Source organism: Pecten maximus, chromosome 1, assembly GCF_902652985.1.
Source record: "Pecten maximus chromosome 1, xPecMax1.1, whole genome shotgun sequence".
NCBI lineage: Eukaryota > Metazoa > Mollusca > Bivalvia > Pectinida > Pectinidae > Pecten > Pecten maximus.
The window spans coordinates 10,837,770-10,859,651 of NC_047015.1; the positions used below are offsets into that span (position 1 = coordinate 10,837,770).

General features: G+C 33.8%; 2 protein-coding genes across 4 annotated transcripts in view; one reads left to right on the forward strand and one right to left on the reverse strand.

Annotated features, from left to right (window-relative positions):
- LOC117324543 (meiosis regulator and mRNA stability factor 1-like) overlaps positions 1-5,442 on the forward strand; it is a 54,601-nt gene extending 49,159 nt beyond the window's left edge. Inside the window, exons 24-25 of one of the 3 annotated variants that reach the window (XR_004532020.1) lie at positions 637-3,054; positions 3,137-5,442. Coding sequence is in view for 2 of the 3 variants with exons in the window: in XM_033880458.1 (XP_033736349.1) it covers positions 637-1,808 (1,172 nt within the window). In the remaining variant the exon portion in view is untranslated. Of the gene's footprint in view, positions 1-636 lie in introns of all 3 variants that reach the window. The other 2 variants (XM_033880469.1, XM_033880458.1) reach the window with 2 other exon arrangements.
- A 1-nt stretch (position 5,443) lies between these two features.
- Positions 5,444-18,159, reverse strand: LOC117324604 (UDP-GlcNAc:betaGal beta-1,3-N-acetylglucosaminyltransferase-like protein 1). The gene is made up of 12 exons (XM_033880529.1): positions 17,920-18,159; positions 17,023-17,139; positions 16,682-16,781; positions 16,372-16,436; positions 15,892-15,957; positions 15,416-15,511; positions 13,625-13,720; positions 9,453-9,577; positions 9,076-9,211; positions 8,757-8,825; positions 8,455-8,529; positions 5,444-8,204 (listed from the first exon to the last, which is right to left on the reverse strand). The coding sequence occupies exons 1-12, from the start codon at positions 18,028-18,030 to the stop codon at positions 8,124-8,126; spliced, it is 1,137 nt and encodes a 378-aa protein (XP_033736420.1). The 5' UTR covers positions 18,031-18,159; the 3' UTR covers positions 5,444-8,123.
- Positions 18,160-21,882: the final 3,723 nt, after the last annotated feature.

The following is a 21,882-nucleotide window of genomic DNA, read 5'->3' on the forward strand; positions in this document are numbered from 1 at the left end:
ATAAATATTGAATTGAATTAATATATTATGACGATATCATATATAGATCTGACATGTAACCTGTAGTTTAGGTTACTGGTATAGTGTTCAGAGTAAGAAAAAAACCAGGTCTGCTGGCTTAAGGCCAAAGATTTTGTCTGTGGTCAAGTTAAACATTCATTTGATGACTACTTGTCATATGACCGATAGACATTCAAGTGCGAATTGTTTCACCATTGTTTTACCTTTTCTGTATATTACAAGATGCTACTAATTCAGTTTAATTGGACCACTATGTTTTAACATTTGGCCAGTGCTTTTAAACATAAACTTGACTAAAGGACTAGTGATGCTCAAATCTTATTTCTTGCCCTGTTATAAAATATCCTAAATATATATGAATGTAAACACTCTGTTTGAAGGCTATATATTGAGAATCTAGTTGACATATAACGTCATCATAAGAAACATGTTAAAAGGCTACTTTGCAATTTTAGTGAATTTTTTTGTTTTTAATATGTTGTGTTTTTAATAAATGTCTACCCAACTTTTAAGTTAGTATAATAATTCCTTTTCTTGGCTGACTCATTCCAATTAAACATATTTGATATAGTCAACTAATTTCATTTTCTTAGTTTTTTAAACTGATAATTGTAGATATGCAGGAGAAGATTTGGACTCTGACAGAGAATGAAAAGCGTGGACAGAAGACTCCATTGTGTCGGACACCGACCTCAGAGCTTCTCAACTTTGCTGCTCAGTGTCTGATTTCTCGTCCACCACCTCCCGCCTCTAGAGGATCTACACCACACCTGGACAGGGCTGCCACACCCCATATCCTCAAGGTCGGAGGGCAAGGCCAGACAGAGGTCAACAAGGTTGAGATAGCTGATGAGCAGGGTTGGTGGAAGGCTAGTGATTCACAACTCATTGAAATGATGGAGGTTTTCTCAAGACAAGAAAGCCAGACAAGGCAGGAAGTGGATGGAGCAGGCCCAGTAAGGGGTAGGGAGTACAGGGAAGTGTGTACCAGTAACATTACAGTAGATCAAACCAAGGTTCCGACATCTTCAGAAATATTGAAAGTTTCCTCTCCAGCTGTCTCTAGTCCAGGTCAGGTACAATCCTCTGGAAGTCAGACTTGTCAGACGGATGTGAAGACAGTGTCCAGTCTAAACACACTCAATCTGGTGTCTGCTACAGAATCTTTCAATCAAGTATCCACTGGTCAAGTGTCCACTACACAAGTGTTCACCACTCAAATACCCATTACTCAAGTGTCTACTGGTCAGTTATCCACTACTGAAGTGAACACTTCTGTGAAGTCTGAAGAAAATCTGCCTGTTTTGACCTGTAGCCCTGGTAAACAAGTTCTGCCTGTTTTGACCTGTAGCCCTGGTAAACAAGTTCTGCCTGTTTTGACCTGTAGCCCTGGTAAACAAGTTCTGCCTGTTTTGACTTGTAGCCCTGGTAAACAAGTTCTGGCATTAGTTCCAGTGACAGTGCTTAAAAAGTCAACAGACAATAAGAAAGAGGTGGAGAAATCGGAAACCAAAGAAAATAGCAACACTATGGATACAGTTGTAAAACACAAAATTGTGTTACCAAAATGTCTGCCAAAGGAGAAAACAATCAAATCATTGACTGATACAACCTGCTATGATAACATATTTCGACAGGAACCCCCTCTAGATACAAGTTCTGTTAAATCCGACACCAGCACTCTGAGTGATATTTCCCAGGGGTCTCCTCGCAAGTCACCACGCAAACAACGCATTGCAGCTCGATTTGACAATCCTATGGAGGTTTCCTCACCCCCCTATGTATAGAGGGCGACATGGACAAATGAATGCAAAATAAACCAAAATTAGTGTAATTTCAACTTGCTTTTAACTGTAATAAGGCTCTCTTTGACTCATTTCATAGTGATATCAAACATCCAGCTGACTAAAAATGTGATGGTAGTTGATGTATATACAATTATAAACAGTATAATTGATGTTGATGTATATAAAATTATAAACAGTATAATTGATGTTGATGTATATAAAATTATAAACAGTATAATTGATACATCTGATTAATGACGAGTGAGTGACACAGGTTCAATAGGGCTACATGATTGTGTAGAAATTTAACATCACTAGATATATTTGGATATCTTGAGTGTGAAGTGTTATATATCATGGCTATGTCCTTGACCTCTTAAGAATCTTAAAATGTATATACTTTCAACATCCAGATAAGTACTTTCATTATCTGGATCTCAACATTTAGCTGGGGCGTTGATGTAACAGGATTACAAAATTCACAATTTCTTATTTGATAAGATTCTAGTAATCATAAAAATATATGGTATAATTTTATTTACAATTATACTGCGTAGTTAATACAGGATTGTAAGACAACTATACACTAAGTAATCCTAGTACTTTATATCAGGGCACGTGGACATTTTCAATATCTGTGATGAATTAATAAGTCAGACATAGAATCTTATTCAAGAACACACTATAGTTATGTGGCTTAAAAGTCCACAGATGTAAAGTGTACATGAAGTTATGACCTTACCTATAATAGGTAGATTAACACTGAAATCTTTGTTGGGTAAACCTTTTTACCTTTAGCGAGATTTACCTGTTTGTGTAAATAATCTGTACCTGTATAGGTAATGAGATTTACCTGTTTGTGTAAATAATCTGTACCTATATAGGTAATAATGAGATTTACCTGTTTGTGTAAATAATCTGTACCTATATAGGTAATAATGAGATTTACCTGTTTGTGTGTAAATAATCGGTACCTGTATAGGTAATGAGATTTACCTATGGCTGGTAAGAAATAGCTTGTACCCTTGGTAGTAAAAATGGAATAAGAACATTTACCTGTAGTAGGTAAATAATGACATTTAAGTGGCAGTGCATAATAGATAAATACTGTCATTTACATGTCATTCTATTTTATAAGAGTACCATTTACCTGTGGTAGGTAAATATTGACTTTAACCTGTGGTACACAAATCATGACTTTAACCAATGGTAGGTGAATAATGACTTAAAGCTGTCACAGTGGTAGGTAAATAATGACATTTACCTATGGTAAGGTAAATAATGACTTTAACCAATGGTAAGTAAATAATGACGTTTACCTGTGGTAGGTAAATAATGACATTTACCTATGGTAAGGTAAATAATGACTTTAACCAATGGTAAGTAAATAATGACATTTACCTATAATGGTAGGTAAATAATGACGTTTACCTGTGGTAGGTAAATAATGACTTAAACCTGTGGTACGTAAATAACGACTTTTACCTGTGGTAGGTAGATAATGACGTTTACCTGTGATAGGTAAATAATGACTTTAACCTGTGGTAGGTAAATAATGACGTTTACCTGTGGTAGGTAAATAATGACTTTAACCTATGGTATGTAAATAATGACGTTTACCTGTGGTAGGTAAATAATGACGTTTACCTGTGATAGGTAAATAATGACGGTTACCAGTGGTAGATAAATAATGACGTTTACCTATGGTATGTAAATAATGACGTTTACCTGTGGTAGGTAAATAATGACGTTTACCTATGGTAGGTAAATAATGCCTTAAACCTGTGGTACGTAAATAATGACTTTTACCTGTGGTAAGTTAATACATGTAGTTATATTTTACCTGTGGTAGGTTTGTAATACAGGACAGTTACCTGTGATGGTATAAAATGACGTTACCTGTGGTAGTTATATAATACATGACCATTAAGAACAGGATTAATATAGCATTTACCTGTGGCACATTTTGACATTTTACCTGTGATAGGTAAATAATGATGTTTACCTGTGGTAGATTAATTAGGACATTATCCCATGATAAGTATTAGTGTACATGTATCTTTGGTTGGTAATTAATGAGAATAGCCTGGTGGTTAAGTTGTCAGTGAATTTTGAATACTTTCAGATTTCATGCATAATTTTTTTTTCTGGGAGAAGACTTTTGTAGGTATAGAGTAACATCTCTAAATATTACTATGCATGCATGCAGATACATGTACCATCCAATGGATCTGGCAACACTAGATGTTATGCTGGAAATAGCAGAGCTGTGGTCTTAAATCATATCTGTACCAATAGGGGCTTGCCACTACACATATGTAAGTACCATATATTTGGTATCAGTTAGTTTGAATAATTCAGGGCAATTTATTTGACCAGCAGTGTATCTGTTCAGATGAGCATTTAGTTTGAAAGGTGAATGTCCTTTACAACGTGATACATGATATCAGTTTGTAATGAGTGGAATACCATGTTGTGGTATGTATTGTAATTACATTCTAGTAAGGATATCACTGTAATGGGAAAGAAGATACCATGACTTTGATATGTTACTAATCATCAGTAAACTACAATGATAGTACTGTGTATCAACCATGTTCACCATTACCATTATTTGGTAGTGTCCGCAATATTTTGCTGATCTCCGTATGTCTTTTACATCTACAGCTAGATTTAATAGCTTTTATAGATAAACATAAAATGGTTCAATGGAAATTAAATTCTAATTACATTTAGATAAATGTACATTGTACAAACTGAACTTATATTTTCATCAGAAAATATTAAAGTGAATGTTAATTATGTTTATATGATACATGATTTATAGTGATGTGGTCACAACATAGTCTTAACATTATAATGGAAGCTTAAAGAATGGCCAGCTGTTAATTATGTTTATATGATACATGATTTATAGTGATGTGGTCACAACATAGTCTTAACATTATAATGGAAGCTTAAAGAATGGCCAGCTTAATCATCGTAATTTATGGAAGCACATAAGAATATATTCCATATGAGAATTTGTCCAAGTTAACTGGTGGTGGGAGTTACTGGTACACTCTTTGTACACAACTGACCATGCTGACACAGGTAAGGAATCCTGTAGTCTGGTCAGTTGAAACATTAAACCCCACATTTTATTTACAGTACTTTATCATTTTGATGAATAATTATAATTTACTACATCATGACAATATGTAAATTTTGACACGCATGAAAAGTTAAAAGCCGTGTTGGATGTATTTTTTTGTTCGTGGATAGTAGAACACTGCATATCCAAACTGTCCAGGGCCAGCTGTTCTATAATAGTCTATAGATGTTTGGATATATGATTACAAAACAATAAAGTAATGTAATTATTTGCGAGATGCAACAAGAGTGAGGATAATTGAAAGTTTGAATGTCCAGTGTTCTGATGTTTGGTGTACTATATTATTACTATCCCATAATCTTTTGAATTAAAAGTTATCAGATTTGAGAGTCCTGCATGAAGTGATTTGTCAAATGTAATAATTTGAGTACATCATGTACTAGATAGTTGATTTCTGTTGATGAATATGTAGAGATTACATTTGATCAGAACAGTGCCTATATCGACCAATTCTAGAAACAATAAAAACATGGCACAGAACCAGGTGTTTGGGATTTTTATTTCTCTATCTAATTAGGCATGTTGATTTTAGCTCACTGGTTATGAGCAAGCACGAGTGCTATACCCAAGTTTCCAGCCTAAATGATCCCATTAGTAATCACACCATTGTGATCATTCTGTTCAGCATCATCTACTCTTGGGAATTTATTTCTCTCACATAACTTCACATCGGTGTGACCTAATAAATAATTAAATGGATTTTCATAGAAATGACATAAAATTTGAAAGTGACATAGTTTTAAGTATATTTAAACTAACCTTCAATTTCTATGAAATCATTTAATTTGATACTGGTACTGATCGTGAAGGAACTACCAAAGCACACAAACCTTCCACACATACGAGTTGACACTATTTGGCTATTGTGCCACTGTTGATGCAGTGAGACCATTGTGTATCAAGTAACAGATCCAGAGTCACATTATTTCACAATTAGACTGTTTATTAAAACGTTCGTGAAACACACCCCTTATTCTGGGTAGACGAAATATACACCACTTAATTATTCTGGGTAGACAAAATATACTTTCTACTCGAGAGACTTTCATACCACAACGCTTATCGTGATGTACATAATATACTATTGATCTATCAGTTACTTCCCTTTGTTTCACTCTATCAGATGGTGAAGGTTTGACAGAAGACGGTGGCTGATATAGAAGTCAATTCAATTATCCGTGCATTGTGATGTACATGGTCCAATCTTACATTTTCATGAGCCACTAATTGTGATCTATACAGGCCAGCCTGTTGGTTCCATGAACCATTTATTGTAATGTAAGGGGGCCAGTCTGTCACAGTTCCATGAGCCATTTATTGTGATGTAAGCGGGCCGGTCTGTCAGTTCCATGAGCAATTTATTGTGATGTAAGCGGGCCAGTTTGTCACAGTTCCACGAGCCATTTATTGTGATGTAAGCAGGCCGGTCTGTCAGTTCCATGAGCCATTTATTGTGATGTAAGGGGCCAGTCTGTCACAGTTCAATGAGCCATTTATTGTGATGTAAGCGGGCCGGTCTGTCACAGTTCAATGACTCATTTATTGTGATGTAAGCGGGCCGGTCTGTCACAGTTCAATGAGCCATTTATTGTGATGTAAGGGGCCAGTCTGTCACAGTTCAATGACCCATTTATTGTGATGTAAGGGGGCCAGTCTGTCACAGTTCCATGAGCAATTTATTGTGATGTAAGCGGGGCAGTCTGTCACAGTTCCATGAGCAATTTATTGTGATGTAAGCAGGGCAGTCTGTCACAGTTCAATGAGCAATTTATTGTGATGTAAGCGGGCCAGTCTGTCACAGTTCCATGAGCCATTTATTGTGATGTAAGCGGGGCAGTCTGTCACAGTTCCACGAGCAATTTATTGTGATGTAAGCGGGCCAGTCTGTCACAGTTCCACGAGCCATTTATTGTGATGTAAGCGGGGCAGTCTGTCACAGTTCCATGAGCAATTTATTGTGATGTAAGCGGGGCCGGTCTGTCACAGTTCAATGAGCAATTTATTGTGATGTAAGCAGGGCAGTCTGTCACAGTTCAATGAGCAATTTATTGTGATGTAAGCGGGCCAGTCTGTCACAGTTCCATGAGCCATTTATTGTGATGTAAGCGGGGCAGTCTGTCACAGTTCCACGAGCCATTTATTGTGATGTAAGCGGGCCAGTCTGTCACAGTTCCACGAGCCATTTATTGTGATGTAAGCGGGGCAGTCTGTCACAGTTCCACGAGCAATTTATTGTGATGTAAGCGGGCCAGTTTGTCACAGTTCCACGAGCCATTTATTGTGATGTAAGCGGGCCGGTCTGTCAGTTCCATGAGCCATTTATTGTGATGTAAGGGGCCAGTCTGTCACAGTTCCATGAGCAATTTATTGTGATGTAAGCGGGCCGGTCTGTCACAGTTCCATGAGCCATTTATTGTGATGTAAGCGGGCCGGTTTGTCACAGTTCCATGAGCCATGTATTATGATGTAAGCGGGCCGGTCTGTCACAGTTCCATGAACCATTTATTGTGATGTAAGCAGGCCAGTCTGTCACAGTTCCATGAGCCATTTATTGCGATGTAAGCGGGCCAGTCTGTCACAGTTCCATGAACCATTTATTGTGATGTAAGGGGCCAGTCTGTCACAGTTCCATGAGCCATTTATTGTGATGTAAGGGGCCAGTCTGTCGCAGTTCCATGAATCATTTATTGTGATGTAAGCGGGCCGGTCTGTCACAGTTCTATGAACCATTTATTGTGATGTAAGCGGGCCAGTCTGTCGCAGTTCCATGAACCATTTATTGTGATGTAAGCAGGCCGGTCTGTCACAGTTCCATAAACCATTCATTGTGATGTAAGCGAGCCAGTCTGACACAGTTCCATGACCCATTTATTGTGATGTAAGGGGCCAGTCTGTCACAGTTCCATGACCCATTTATTGTGATGTAAGGGGCCAGTCTGTCACAGTTCCATGAGCTATTTATTGTGATGTAAGCGGGCCAGTCTGTCGGTTCCATGACCCATTTATTGTGATGTTCTTCATCATTAAATCTCTAGGCTCTATAACCCATGTTGTGTCAACTTGTGATGTTCTTAATTTCTCCCCTGTTTGAAGTTATCATCAGTTAAAAGATTTCTCCACTGTTGGAAACAGTTAAAAGATTTCTCCACTGTTCAGAAATCTCAGTTGAAGTGGAAGAAGTCTACCCCTTCTATCAGGTTGAGAGTTTTGATATTTTCCTCCAGCTTACCTTCAGTCATGTCCTACAACACAAAGGGTTTATACTTAAGATTGATTATCTGCACACCAACTCCATAAGGAGCTGTTTGTATTTTTCACCTTAATATACCATGCATAAAACCTCAATTATTGTGCTTGTTTGTGGTAACTGTTTCTAACCTCGAGCCACATATTTGGGCGTCCAAAAGGACAAAATAAATAACAGGTACTATCAATTACATAGAAAATATTCTACTTTTATATGTAATGAATTGTATTCTTTTAAACACGTACCAATTTTACGCAGATGAGAATGGGCTTTGTAGCCTTGCTAAAGTGCACAATGGGAACAGTTGGCTTTGGTTTCTCCTGTCAAAAACAAAACAAAGTTTGAAGATGCTGAAAAGATAATCATCAATAACTGAACATAAACTGTATTTAGTAGATTGTCAATTGTCAATACTTATCAGAATGCACCCATAGATACAATGTACAAACAAGTATTCAACCAGGTCAACCTGAAACTTCCTGTAGTGAAGCCCAGGAGTCCTTAAGAGTATTAGCCATGTTGCCTTCCTCATGTTGAGATTACTTACCTTTGATTCCTCAAAGATATAAACTCCTCTTTTCAACTTCTTCTCATCAACATCACAGAACATTGCCACCTTGAAGAGACAGAAACCAGTATCTCAACCACATATTTTTCTACTGAAGTAAAATGTGCATTTTTTTATAAACTCCATGTATCTTACACGATTAAGTGTTTTTGATTGTGTGTCTAATGACAGTGATTACAGTAATTACATCTTAACTCATTAATGTAACCTTGAATTTGTGTATAACTTGTATGTAAAAATGTCTCCGTCAACCTTCCTGGCCAGATGGGTTTAACTATATTAGTGTATCACTTCCAACCTTTTTCTGGTTTTCCCTGGATAAGCTGCGGTACAATTTGCGGCCTTGCTTGCCAGCATTCCAGATGGTAAATGAGGACCATTTACTGAGGACCTGGTCCTGGATTGCCGCAATGCGGTGCTCCCAGATTGTGTCTCTGTATAACAAAGACGATAGGTCATATATTGGACAGATGTGTTTAGGCAATGTGTGAGGTACAATTATGTTGTCAAGCACAATTTAGGTATACCTTGTGTTATATATGACTATGTTGGAAATTTGTGCCATGTCACTTTGCATTTATCCACACAATATCAATAAAAACACATGGAGTCGTGTTAGAACTCAGAAACTATCTAATAGTTGTACTATTGATATTGAAGCTGTTATTGACATACGTGTGGATAGAGAAGGTTGTGGCCTGTGGATGGTATCTGTACATAACAAGATCCTCATCAACACGAAAAAGTCCACCACCAAACTCAAGGTGACGGTAGAAAAATATCAGGTCTTCAGGCACTCCCTAAACAAAGGAAGCTAATTAACACAAACTTTAACTATATTGTTTACTGCATGTTTAGTGTATTGTTTAAACCTAATATATACAAGAGGCCCAATAGAAACAATCTTTCCTGCCTGTGCTTGAGTTTTCACTTGTGAACTTAATCTCTCTCGAAGTAAACATCCTACATTTCACTTATACAAACATCAGTTGATCACAATCACAGATACTTTATTTCACAAAAAAAAGATAAAAGTTATAATCCTTTATATACATCAATTATAAAGTTATACCCCTTTATATACATTAATTATAAAGTTATACCCCTTTATATACATTAACTATAAAGTTATACCCCTTTATATACATTAATTATAAAGTTATACCCCTTTATATACATTAATTATAAAGTTATACCCCTTTATATACATTAATTATAAAGTTATACCCCTTTATATACATTAATTATAAAGTTATACCCCTTTATATACATTAATTATAAAGTTATAATCCTTTATATACATTAACTATAAAGTTATACCCCTTTATATACATTAACTATAAAGTTATACCCCTTTATATACATTAATTATAAAGTTATAATCCTTTATATACATTAACTATAAAGTTATACCCCTTTATATACATTAATTATAAAGTTATACCCCTTTATATACATTAATTATAAAGTTATACCCCTTTATATACATTAATTATAAAGTTATACCCCTTTATATACATTAATTATAAAGTTATACCCCTTTATATACATTAATTATAAAGTTATAATCCTTTATATACATTAACTATAAAGTTATACCCCTTTATATACATTAACTATAAAGTTATACCCCTTTATATACATTAACTATAAAGTTATACCCCTTTATATACATTAACTATAAAGTTATACCCCTTTATATACATTAACTATAAAGTTATACCCCTTTATATACATTAATTATAAAGTTATAATCCTTTATATACATTAACTATAAAGTTATACCCCTTTATATACATTAACTATAAAGTTATACCCCTTTATATACATTAACTATAAAGTTATACCCCTTTATATACATTAACTATAAAGTTATACCCCTTTATATACATTAACTATAAAGTTATACCCCTTTATATACATTAATTATAAAGTTATAATCCTTTATATACATTAACTATAAAGTTATACCCCTTTATATACATTAACTATAAAGTTATACCCCTTTATATACATTAACTATAAAGTTATACCCCTTTATATACATTAACTATAAAGTTATACCCCTTTATATACATTAACTATAAAGTTATACCCCTTTATATACATTAACTATAAAGTTATAATCCTTTATATACATTAACTATAAAGTTATACCCCTTTATATACATTAACTATAAAGTTATACCCCTTTATATACATTAACTATAAAGTTATACCCCTTTATATACATTAACTATAAAGTTATACCCCTTTATATACATTAACTATAAAGTTATACCCCTTTATATACATTAACTATAAAGTTATACCCCTTTATATACATTAACTATAAAGTTATACCCCTTTATATACATCAATTATAAAGTTATAATCCTTTATATACATTAACTATAAAGTTATAATCCTTTATATACATCAATTATAAAGTTATAATCCTTTATATACATTAATTATAAAGTTATAATCCTTTATATACATTAATTATAAAGTTATAATCCTTTATATACATTAATTATAAAGTTATAATCCTTTATATACATTAATTATAAAGTTATACCCCTTTATATACATTAACTATAAAGTTATACCCCTTTATATACATTAATTATAAAGTTATACCCCTTTATATACATTAACTATAAAGTTATACCCCTTTATATACATTAACTATAAAGTTATACCCCTTTATATACATTAACTATAAAGTTATACCCCTTTATATACATTAATTATAAAGTTATACCCCTTTATATACATTAACTATAAAGTTATACCCCTTTATATACATCAACTATAAAGTTATACCCCTTTATATACATTAACTATAAAGTTATACCCCTTTATATACATTAACTATAAAGTTATACCCCTTTATATACATTAACTATAAAGTTATACCCCTTTATATACATTAACTATAAAGTTATACCCCTTTATATACATTAACTATAAAGTTATACCCCTTTATATACATTAACTATAAAGTTATACCCCTTTATATACATCAATTATAAAGTTATAATCCTTTATATACATTAACTATAAAGTTATAATCCTTTATATACATTAACTATAAAGTTATACCCCTTTATATACATTAACTATAAAGTTATACCCCTTTATATACATTAACTATAAAGTTATACCCCTTTATATACATTAATTATAAAGTTATACCCCTTTATATACATTAATTATAAAGTTATACCCCTTTATATACATTAACTATAAAGTTATAATCCTTTATATACATTAATTATAAAGTTATACCCCTTTATATACATTAATTATAAAGTTATACCCCTTTATATACATTAACTATAAAGTTATACCCCTTTATATACATTAATTATAAAGTTATACCCCTTTATATACATTAACTATAAAGTTATAATCCTTTATATACATTAACTATAAAGTTATACCCCTTTATATACATTAACTATAAAGTTATACCCCTTTATATACATTAACTATAAAGTTATACCCCTTTATATACATTAATTATAAAGTTATACCCCTTTATATACATTAACTATAAAGTTATACCCCTTTATATACATTAACTATAAAGTTATACCCCTTTATATACATTAACTATAAAGTTATACCCCTTTATATACATTAATTATAAAGTTATACCCCTTTATATACATTAACTATAAAGTTATACCCCTTTATATACATTAATTATAAAGTTATACCCCTTTATATACATTAACTATAAAGTTATACCCCTTTATATACATTAACTATAAAGTTATACCCCTTTATATACATTAACTATAAAGTTATACCCCTTTATATACATTAATTATAAAGTTATAATCCTTTATATACATTAACTATAAAGTTATACCCCTTTATATACATTAACTATAAAGTTATACCCCTTTATATACATTAATTATAAAGTTATACCCCTTTATATACATTAACTATAAAGTTATACCCCTTTATATACATTAACTATAAAGTTATACCCCTTTATATACATTAATTATAAAGTTATAATCCTTTATATACATTAACTATAAAGTTATACCCCTTTATATACATTAACTATAAAGTTATACCCCTTTATATACATTAATTATAAAGTTATAATCCTTTATATACATTAACTATAAAGTTATACCCCTTTATATACATTAACTATAAAGTTATACCCCTTTATATACATTAATTATTCTCATTATTTCCTCCATTAATAGGGTGATTTTACAAACAGAAGAAAGTAATCAGTACAATGATAAATAAGACCATAATAAATACAAAATCAATCTGTGGATACATCTTCAGTACAATCATGTTGTAGAACTATATAGTCTTCCATTTTCCACACTTATGAGATAATTCCATTTTTTCTGAGTGTCTAATAAAAGATATATGTTTGATCTGGAAGACGCATAATTCACACAGATATAGGGCCAAAGCATACATTGTACATTTATACTAATCCTCAAGAAATTTAATGCAAATGGATGAGCACCACTTCAAATTAAACTCATGACACCACTCTTATTATAAGCTTGTAACATTAGCATACTGAACATTCTATGTAGAAAGCTTATTTAATAAGCTGTTCATTAGATATTTAATAAGCTATTCATTAGATATTTAATAAGCTGTTCATTAGATATTTAATAAGCTGTTCATTAGATATTTAATAAGCTGTTCATTAGATATTTAATAAGCTATTCATTAGATATTTAATAAGCTGTTCATTAGATATTTAATAAGCTATTCATTAGATATTTAATCAGCTGTTCATTAGATATTTAATCAGCTATTCATTAGATATTTAATCAGCTATTCATTAGATATTTAATATGCTAACTTACCTGTCCTCCCTCGTCAAAGCCCCCGACTTTATTGTACACATCTCTGGAGCAGAACCAAGTAGGCATCAGAACTGTGGGTCCATGGGAGGTATACATCTAGTAAGTCAAATCAAGGTGTTGTATTTATTACAAGAATTGCTGACATTTTTCTAAATCAAAACCTATGATAATTTCAGATATTCATCCTAAAACATAAATTAGTGGGTGCTTTTCTCAGATGGCCAATAACAGTTAATGCCAGAATATCTGCACATTCTCTGGATCAGTCATCGAAAAGGACACTCATATAATTTAGCACACATTGTCAAACATAACAAGATGTGATGTGCAGAGGTCCCGAAGAAATGGTGACAATCAGCAAGCTGAAAGTGCCACCCAGGCCCTCCCGTTATATGAGGACATGAAAATAACAAGACCACAGAGGGATCTTGACATCCACCATTGAATGATCTTTATGTTGTCTGTGCAAGACTGATTTTTTCTTTTACTACTTTTCTTTATTTTCTCTACTTTTCTCCTCTGCCCTCTTTTCCACTTGCACATCTATATGAAAACATAAAATTTGAGCGAGATCCGTGAAAAACTTTCTGAAGTAGCAACCTGTCTACCATTTTATCTACTGATCAGCCTGAAAACTCAATATGTAATAACAAAACAATCGCCATAACAAAACAAAACGAATAAAATTTTTTCAACACAAACAAAACTGAAATATACAAAAATAAGTCAATGAGCAGTAAAAACATGGCACCATCAAGTGTGCATTATGCATGGTGTATATACAATGTAGGTATTACAGGTATGTACCTGAGTGTACAGTATTCATGAGTGGTGTATATAGGTATACAGGTATGTACCTGAGTGTACAGTATTCATGAGTGGGGTATATAGGTATACCGGTATGTACCTGAGTGTACAGTATTCATGAGTGGTGTATATAGGTATACCGGTATGTACCTGAGTGTACAGTATTCATGAGTGGTGTATATAGGTATACAGGTATGTACCTGAGTGTACAGTATTCATGAGTGGTGTATATAGGTATACAGGTATGTACCTGAGTGTACAGTATTCATGAGTGGTGTATATAGGTATACCGGTATGTACCTGTAGTGAGTGTACAGTATTCATGAGTGGTGTATATAGGTATACAGGTATGTACTAAAGTGTACAGTATTCATGAGTGGTGTATATAGGTATACAGGTATGTACCTGAGTGTACAGTATTCATGAGTGGTGTATATAGGTATTACAGGTATGTACCTGAGTGTACAGTATTCATGAGTGGGGTATATAGGTATACAGGTATGTACCTGTGTGTACAGTATTCATGATGGTGGTGTATATAGGTATACAGGTATGTACCTGAGTGTACAGTATTCATGAGTGGTGTATATATGTATACAGGTATGTACCTGTGTGTACAGTATTCATGATGGTGGTGTATATAGGTATACAGGTATGTACCTGTGTGTACAGTATTCATGATGGTGGTGTATATAGGTATACAGGTATGTACCTGAGTGTACAGTATTCATGAGTGGTGTATATATGTATACAGGTATGTACCTGTGTGTACAGTATTCATGATGGTGGTGTATATAGGTATACAGGTATGTACCTGAGTGTACAGTATTCATGAGTGGTGTATATAGGTATACAGGTATGTACCCGAGTGTACAGGTATGTACCGGAGTATACAGTATGCATGGTGTATATACAGGTATATACCCGAGTGTACAGGTATTTACCTGAGTGTACAGGTATTTACCTGAGTGTACAGGTATTTACCTGAGTGTACAGTTGATTCTGAGATATTGTGTTGGCCCACTTAGTGTAACGCTGTGTGGAACCCTCAGGTAAACGATGAAACTTGGATCCCACTATCTGAAATATATATAAAAAAAAAACAATAAGGCAAACTGACCCCAAGTGTTGCAAATATTCGTGAAAAAGTTTTCTCTGGCTTATTTGAAATCTAAAATTATATCTTTGATGACAATCTAGTATTCAAGGTATTGTGTAGATAAAAAAAATAGACAGACAGGCAGGCAAATGTGATTACTATTAAGATTGGAGGGATCCATTTTCTTGTTTCTACATGTATAATGAGTGTTATGATACTGATAGGTTGATAAGTTATGTTGTAGTTATGATTAATCTAATTATTATCATAATTATACAAATATATTGAATACACAAATAAACCTGATTTAGTACAGACCCGTTGGACGTATCAGTTAAACTGTATAACTGTAACTACTCACACTTTTGGGGTGACTGAGTGCTGCCTGGAACTGACGGGCCACTCGGTCCTTATGCATTACATCATCCTGTCAAATCAGAGGAGAAAAATTCTATTAGATTTTGTGGTCAATAACCTCTGAAAATATTTGAAATAAATATATCATGAGTGAAATATTGTACCATACTTGATAATACAATTAATGTATGGGGAGACAAGCTAATTATTCACAACACACATTGTTGGAAAAAATAAGCTACATTTCTTCATGAATATTATCTATTTGAATATCAAAATAACATTCTTTAAAAACTTTAATACAAGGATCTCTAGTCACCAATACAAATTACCACATTAATTTAATCTAAACAAAATAGAAAGACAAAATGTAAAATACATGTGACTAAAAGAAAAAATAACAAAGTTGCACTAATCAAAGTTATTGGTATTTAACAATTCACACTGTCCATTTGGAGACATTTTCTTAATTCAAGAAACTCACAGCATCCAGGAAGCAAAGGAATCGGCCAGAGCTTGCTTGTACTGCTTGATTCTTGGCAAAACCTACTGTAACATAGGAATACGGAATTCATATTCAAACATCATACAATTAGTACAAATGGAAGGAGCCTTGAGCAACATGGCACATATCTGATACACAGAGAGGTTATTATATTGTATAAACAAGCAAGTATTATGTAAATTATTGTGTTGATTGTCAACATACACAATCACAATGTGACTAATGTACTATAACTGGCCGAAGCAGACGATGGGTCCTATACAATATACAAAAACAATATTGTCATTACCTCCCCTTGGAGATTGTGAAGTGTTTTCTGTGATTGTGACTTTGATATCTTTGGTCCTGAGGATGACAGCCCATTCCTTTATGAGTTCCATGGACTTATCCTAAAAAACAAACCCTGGGTTAGATAATGGGACTGCTAATTACCATATGTGTACTGAATTACAGTACACTGTACATGTTTTGAATATGCATTATTGTTTCATTTTAAATCAAGTACATAAAAGGAAATTTTAGATGAAATTCAAATATGCAGGTATTTCAAAATAAAATAATACATAATTAATGCTTACTCTAAAAATGATGGATATAAGTCTGGAGAGTGATTTACTCCACTGTACTCACTGTGCTGGCATCATTGTAGACAGACATCTCCAGACTGCCCTGAAACTCCTGGTCACACACAGACTGTAGGGATTCTGCCAACCACTGGTCACCATTGTACACAGGCATCACCACGGACTGTCACAAAAAAGGAAATCTGACCAGAAATGGTTGAAAAAGGAGTACCATGGGATGGAACAATATACTGTAAACACCTGTCCTATGCCAAAATCGAAATGCATTTTAGTATCTCGTAATTAAATATATTGAAATGCAAGATTAATTTTCTAACTCTAAATGCCAATGAAAAAGTACAATTTCATGTCTTTGTTAAGTCTACAAAGTTTGTAAGAAACTGGTTGAAAAGTGAGCAAGGACGATATATGCCAAACAGAAGCAGTATGGCATGTTCTCTCCTTGCATGTCCTTTTGACCTTTGATCGATTGATTGATGGGGCTTAACGTCCTTGTTCTGGTCTGATCTTGGGGGAGGGGGTATTTAATTGAATCCACCTCTAAAGTGATGATTATTCAATGGCATGGACAGGCTGATAAAAATTATCATTGAAAAAAAACCAAGAGATATGGCCCTTTACTGTCATCTGACAATTGAATAATTATAATTAAAGCAGTTCCCCTTTTGGGGCCCCGCCACTTGGGATCCATAGGTCACACCTCATTTCTATAAAATATGATTTGCCTCTCTAATGACGTTTCACACCAAATTTGGTTGCAATCCACTCAAAGTTTAAGGAGGGTTTTTAATCAAATTTCAGCAAAGTTGCCGTTTTTGATCTCGCCCCTCTGGTCCAAAGTGTACTTCACTCGTGTCCACAACACCTGTGGTATGTACATTCTGATGGGGACGACCGCTGCAGGTCGAAAGGAAAGCAGATAGTTGTTGATGTTGAACCTTACCACGTCTGTACTAGCCATTTTCCGAGAACATGTGTTTATTCTGTTCGGGATCAAACGCGAGGCTGCCTTACGAACACAATGAGATACAAATCGTATGCAGTTTGACTGCATTGCATTCTACGTTACAAGTAAACCACCAGTAATTAAAAGCTTCTGCTTATAATTCGTCATTAGCAATCTGTTTAATTGAACAGACGAACGCGAGATAACGTTGTCAAAGTGAAAGTAGCATTAGCCACGCATGCGCTGTTAACCATGGCGACATTTCCGCCAGATGTTTTGTAAATTAATATTTTTAAAAAGGGGTTCGACGGTGAGCAAGGACAGTATATAAAAAAAAAGTCAGGAAAAAGGGGAAAATCCAGAAAAGTTGAACGAAAGCAAATCTCATGGCCCTGACCAAATGCACCCAAAAGTATTAAAAGAACTTCAACAAGTCTTATGCGAACCTCTAAGTAGTATTTTAATTCAATAAATCACATAGACTATAGTGTTCTTGTATATAAAAAAAAAAGTCGGGAAAAAGGGAAAATTCCAGAAAAGTTGAACGAAAGCAAATCTCATGGCCCTGACCAAATGCACCCAAAAGTATTAAAAGATTATCTAAACCTCTAAGTATTATTTTAATTCAACAAATCATTGGAATCTGGTAAAGTACCATTAGCGTGGAAAGAAGCTAACATCACGGCAATATTTAAATGGTATCGAATACAGAACCCTGAAACTACCGACCTGCAAGTCTCACAAGCATCGTAGGTAAAAAAAATGGAAAGGATACGGGATGCAATTGTTAAGCATATGGATACATATAACTAATATGCTTAGTTATAGGCAATTTGGAATTATGTCAAAACGGTCAACGGTGCAAAACGGTCAACGGTGGTTTATGACCACACTAAAAATTCTGACATAAAATCACTGTTCAGATTTATTTTACCTGTAAACCCAGGACTTCTTACGAAATCACACGGTAATCACACCTGGTCGTATATGAAATAGCTGCATACTCTCTAGAAGGCAAAGTTATTTTAGTTGGTGACTTTAACGGTAAATGTTCAAATTTAAATGATTTTTTTGTACGTAGATGACAGGAGTGATGATATTTTTTAATGATATATCTGATTTATATACTTACCAACCAGACGTATACAGTAACCTCCACGGGTGTGTCCCAAGATTTCTTTTCGAGATTTCTTTATTCACTCTGACACACAGCGTGTGTAACAAGAGGTCACTTTTTTTCATGTTACAAGCATGACAGGCAATACTAATACATGTAGTATTCTTATAATATTGGAATCATTTAAAATATTATATAGATAGAACTGGTGAAAATACTGCATGCAAAAAAGGAAAACAGTACCACTTATTATTGTGATGTCGTCATAACATATTACATAGTTTTTGGACATATAGGCTTACGTTTATTAACAGTTTTTTTTATTAAAGATTGTAAACAATCCTTTCGTTTTATATATATATATATTTCATGGAGAGAATACATCAATTTGTACATACGGCTAGACAGTTTATTTTCACTTTTATTAAGAGTATACCATAATTTAATTATTCTCAATTTAATATCAACTGCAATTGGATACCTTCCTGTCTCACCATATGTCATAAAATTAGATGTATTTCTTCTTAAACCGAGGATTCGTTTGCAAAATTGTAGTTGTATTTTTTCAAGTTGGCTTACATTCTCATATCCCCATATTTCACACGAGTATAACATAATTGGAGCAACTAATTTTAATGAATCGAATAATTTAAACTGTAGGTCAACTGGTATATTTATATTTCTTATTTTTCGATACACAGCAAAAAGTGCTTTTTTGGCTTGATCAGATAAATAGTTTTTAGCCGTCGTAAACTTTCCATTATAATTGAAAAATACCCCCAAGAATATAAGCATGTCTAATTGCTGATTATAGAATAAAAAAAATATGCATTGTCTTTGTCCTTCTTTTAGAAAATATGACAATTTTTGATTTCTTAGCATTAAGATATGTAAGCTTCCATTTTTGACAGTATTCGTTGAACTTATTCAACATTGTTTGTAAACCTTCTGCTGTTTCCGACATTAAAACTGTATCGTCGACATATAAAATAACAAACATTTTTAAAAACATACCAATATTGTCACGGCATAACTCATCAATTTTAACAAAACATTCAACTTTTTTTTCAGCAAAAAAAAGTTTCAAGGTCGTTAAAGAACAAATTTAAGCAAATAAAAAAGGTGAACAATTTTCTCCTTGTTTTAACCCGATGTTACACGTGAACATTTGAGATACATCATTTCCATTTCTCACACAAGATTTGGTATCGGAGTACATACCATATAAGACATCAAATATTTTACCAGTTGTCTTACTTTTAAGGATCTTTTGCCGATAGGGTAATTGACTCTTTCGGTCTGAAGTCACCGCAATTATGTGTTTACTCCGGCTTACGGATCTTGAATGGTAGACATCCTGATGGCTTCGCCAACGGATATACTTACTGTGGCCCAATGGATATACTTACTGTGGCCCAACGGATATACTTACTGTGGCCCAACGGGTATACTTACTGTGGCCCAACGGATATACTTACTGTGGCCCAACGGGTATACTTACTGTGGCCCAACGGGTATACTTACTGTGGCCCAACGGATATACTTACTGTGGCCCAACGGGTATACTTACTGTGGCCCAACGGATATACTTACTGTGGCCCAACGGATATACTTACTGTGGCCCAACGGATATACTTACTGTGGCCCAACGGATATACTTACTGTGGCCCAACGGATATACTTACTGTGGCCCAACGGATATACTTACTGTGGCCCAACGGGTTGTAGCGTAGTATATTATATTATTACTTCGCCCGATGTTTTTCAATGTATCTCTCAATTTATAACCTGCGGGCTCACTACTTTTTCTGACCATGCACCTCTACATTTTGAAATAAGTTGTAGACTAGTTAATATTAATTGTGACCAGGTTCCAACAAATGCACACACACTTAAAGGATGCACGATACTTTTCGCTGGAACCCAGATAATGCTGAAGATAGTTTTCGGGCGATCTTTGAAAATGTCGATTCCATTAACAATTGTGTGGAAGAAAACGATTTGTCGATGGTATTGAGAAGTGCTTTACCTCTTTCATAAATACTGTGAAAACCCTTATGTTACCGTTTCACTCATCTAAGCGATGTAATAGAGAGTTTAAACCGGTTCGTTCTAGGCAATGGGGTCATCCTGATATGTCATGTGACAAGCCTTGGTTTAATAACCAGTGTACAATGTTGTATAGGCGATATATACGGATGCTCTGAAAAGATTTAATTGTGTTCCGTCCCAAGAAAATCACGCACTATTTATTTCACGTAATAGTTTGTACAAGTCTACTGAGCGGAAGTTAAAGGGATCATATTTGAATGCACAAGGGAATGATGGATTTGTTGAGATTTAGAAACCCAAAATTATTTTACAAGAGCTTTAAAAAGAAATTGAAAGTTAAACGAAACCCAAAATTATTTTACAAGTGCTTCAAAAAGAAATCGAAAGTTAAACCAAACGCAAGTCTCGATGACTTTTATGCTTAATTTAAACAACTTGGCTGGTGAAATTGATCATTCGGACGGTGGTTTATGATGATGATGTTCTATTTGATGAATTATAATATATCTCTCAATCTACAATCGAAATGGCAGTCTCGAAACTAGAAACGGAGAAAAGTCATGGATCGGACCAGATTCTGAATGATTTTGTATTTTGTTTAACGCGGTGTTTAAAGTGGGTTACTATCAGAAGCTTTAATTGTGCCATTTTTCAAAAAGGGTGACACGATTGACCCCGGTAACTATCGAGGTATTAGCCTGTTAAGTAACATGTTGAAACTATTTACTAGTATTCTCAATACATGTACGAGTAAATGGGCCGATGAGAACAACATATTAGTAGATGCCCTT

Bases quoted from the DNA above. Each gene is read 5' to 3' on its own strand.
- LOC117324604 (XM_033880529.1), bottom strand. From the start codon at position 18,030: ATGCAGTCAAACTGCATACGATTTGTATCTCATTGTGTTCGTAAGGCA. The intron at 9,578-13,624 runs GTAAGTTAGCAT...TCCTTTGTTTAG, and splicing joins GCTTTGACGAGGGAGGACAG to GGAGTGCCTGAAGACCTGAT. The intron at 9,212-9,452 runs GTATGTCAATAA...TTTGTTATACAG, and splicing joins ACAACCTTCTCTATCCACAC to AGACACAATCTGGGAGCACC.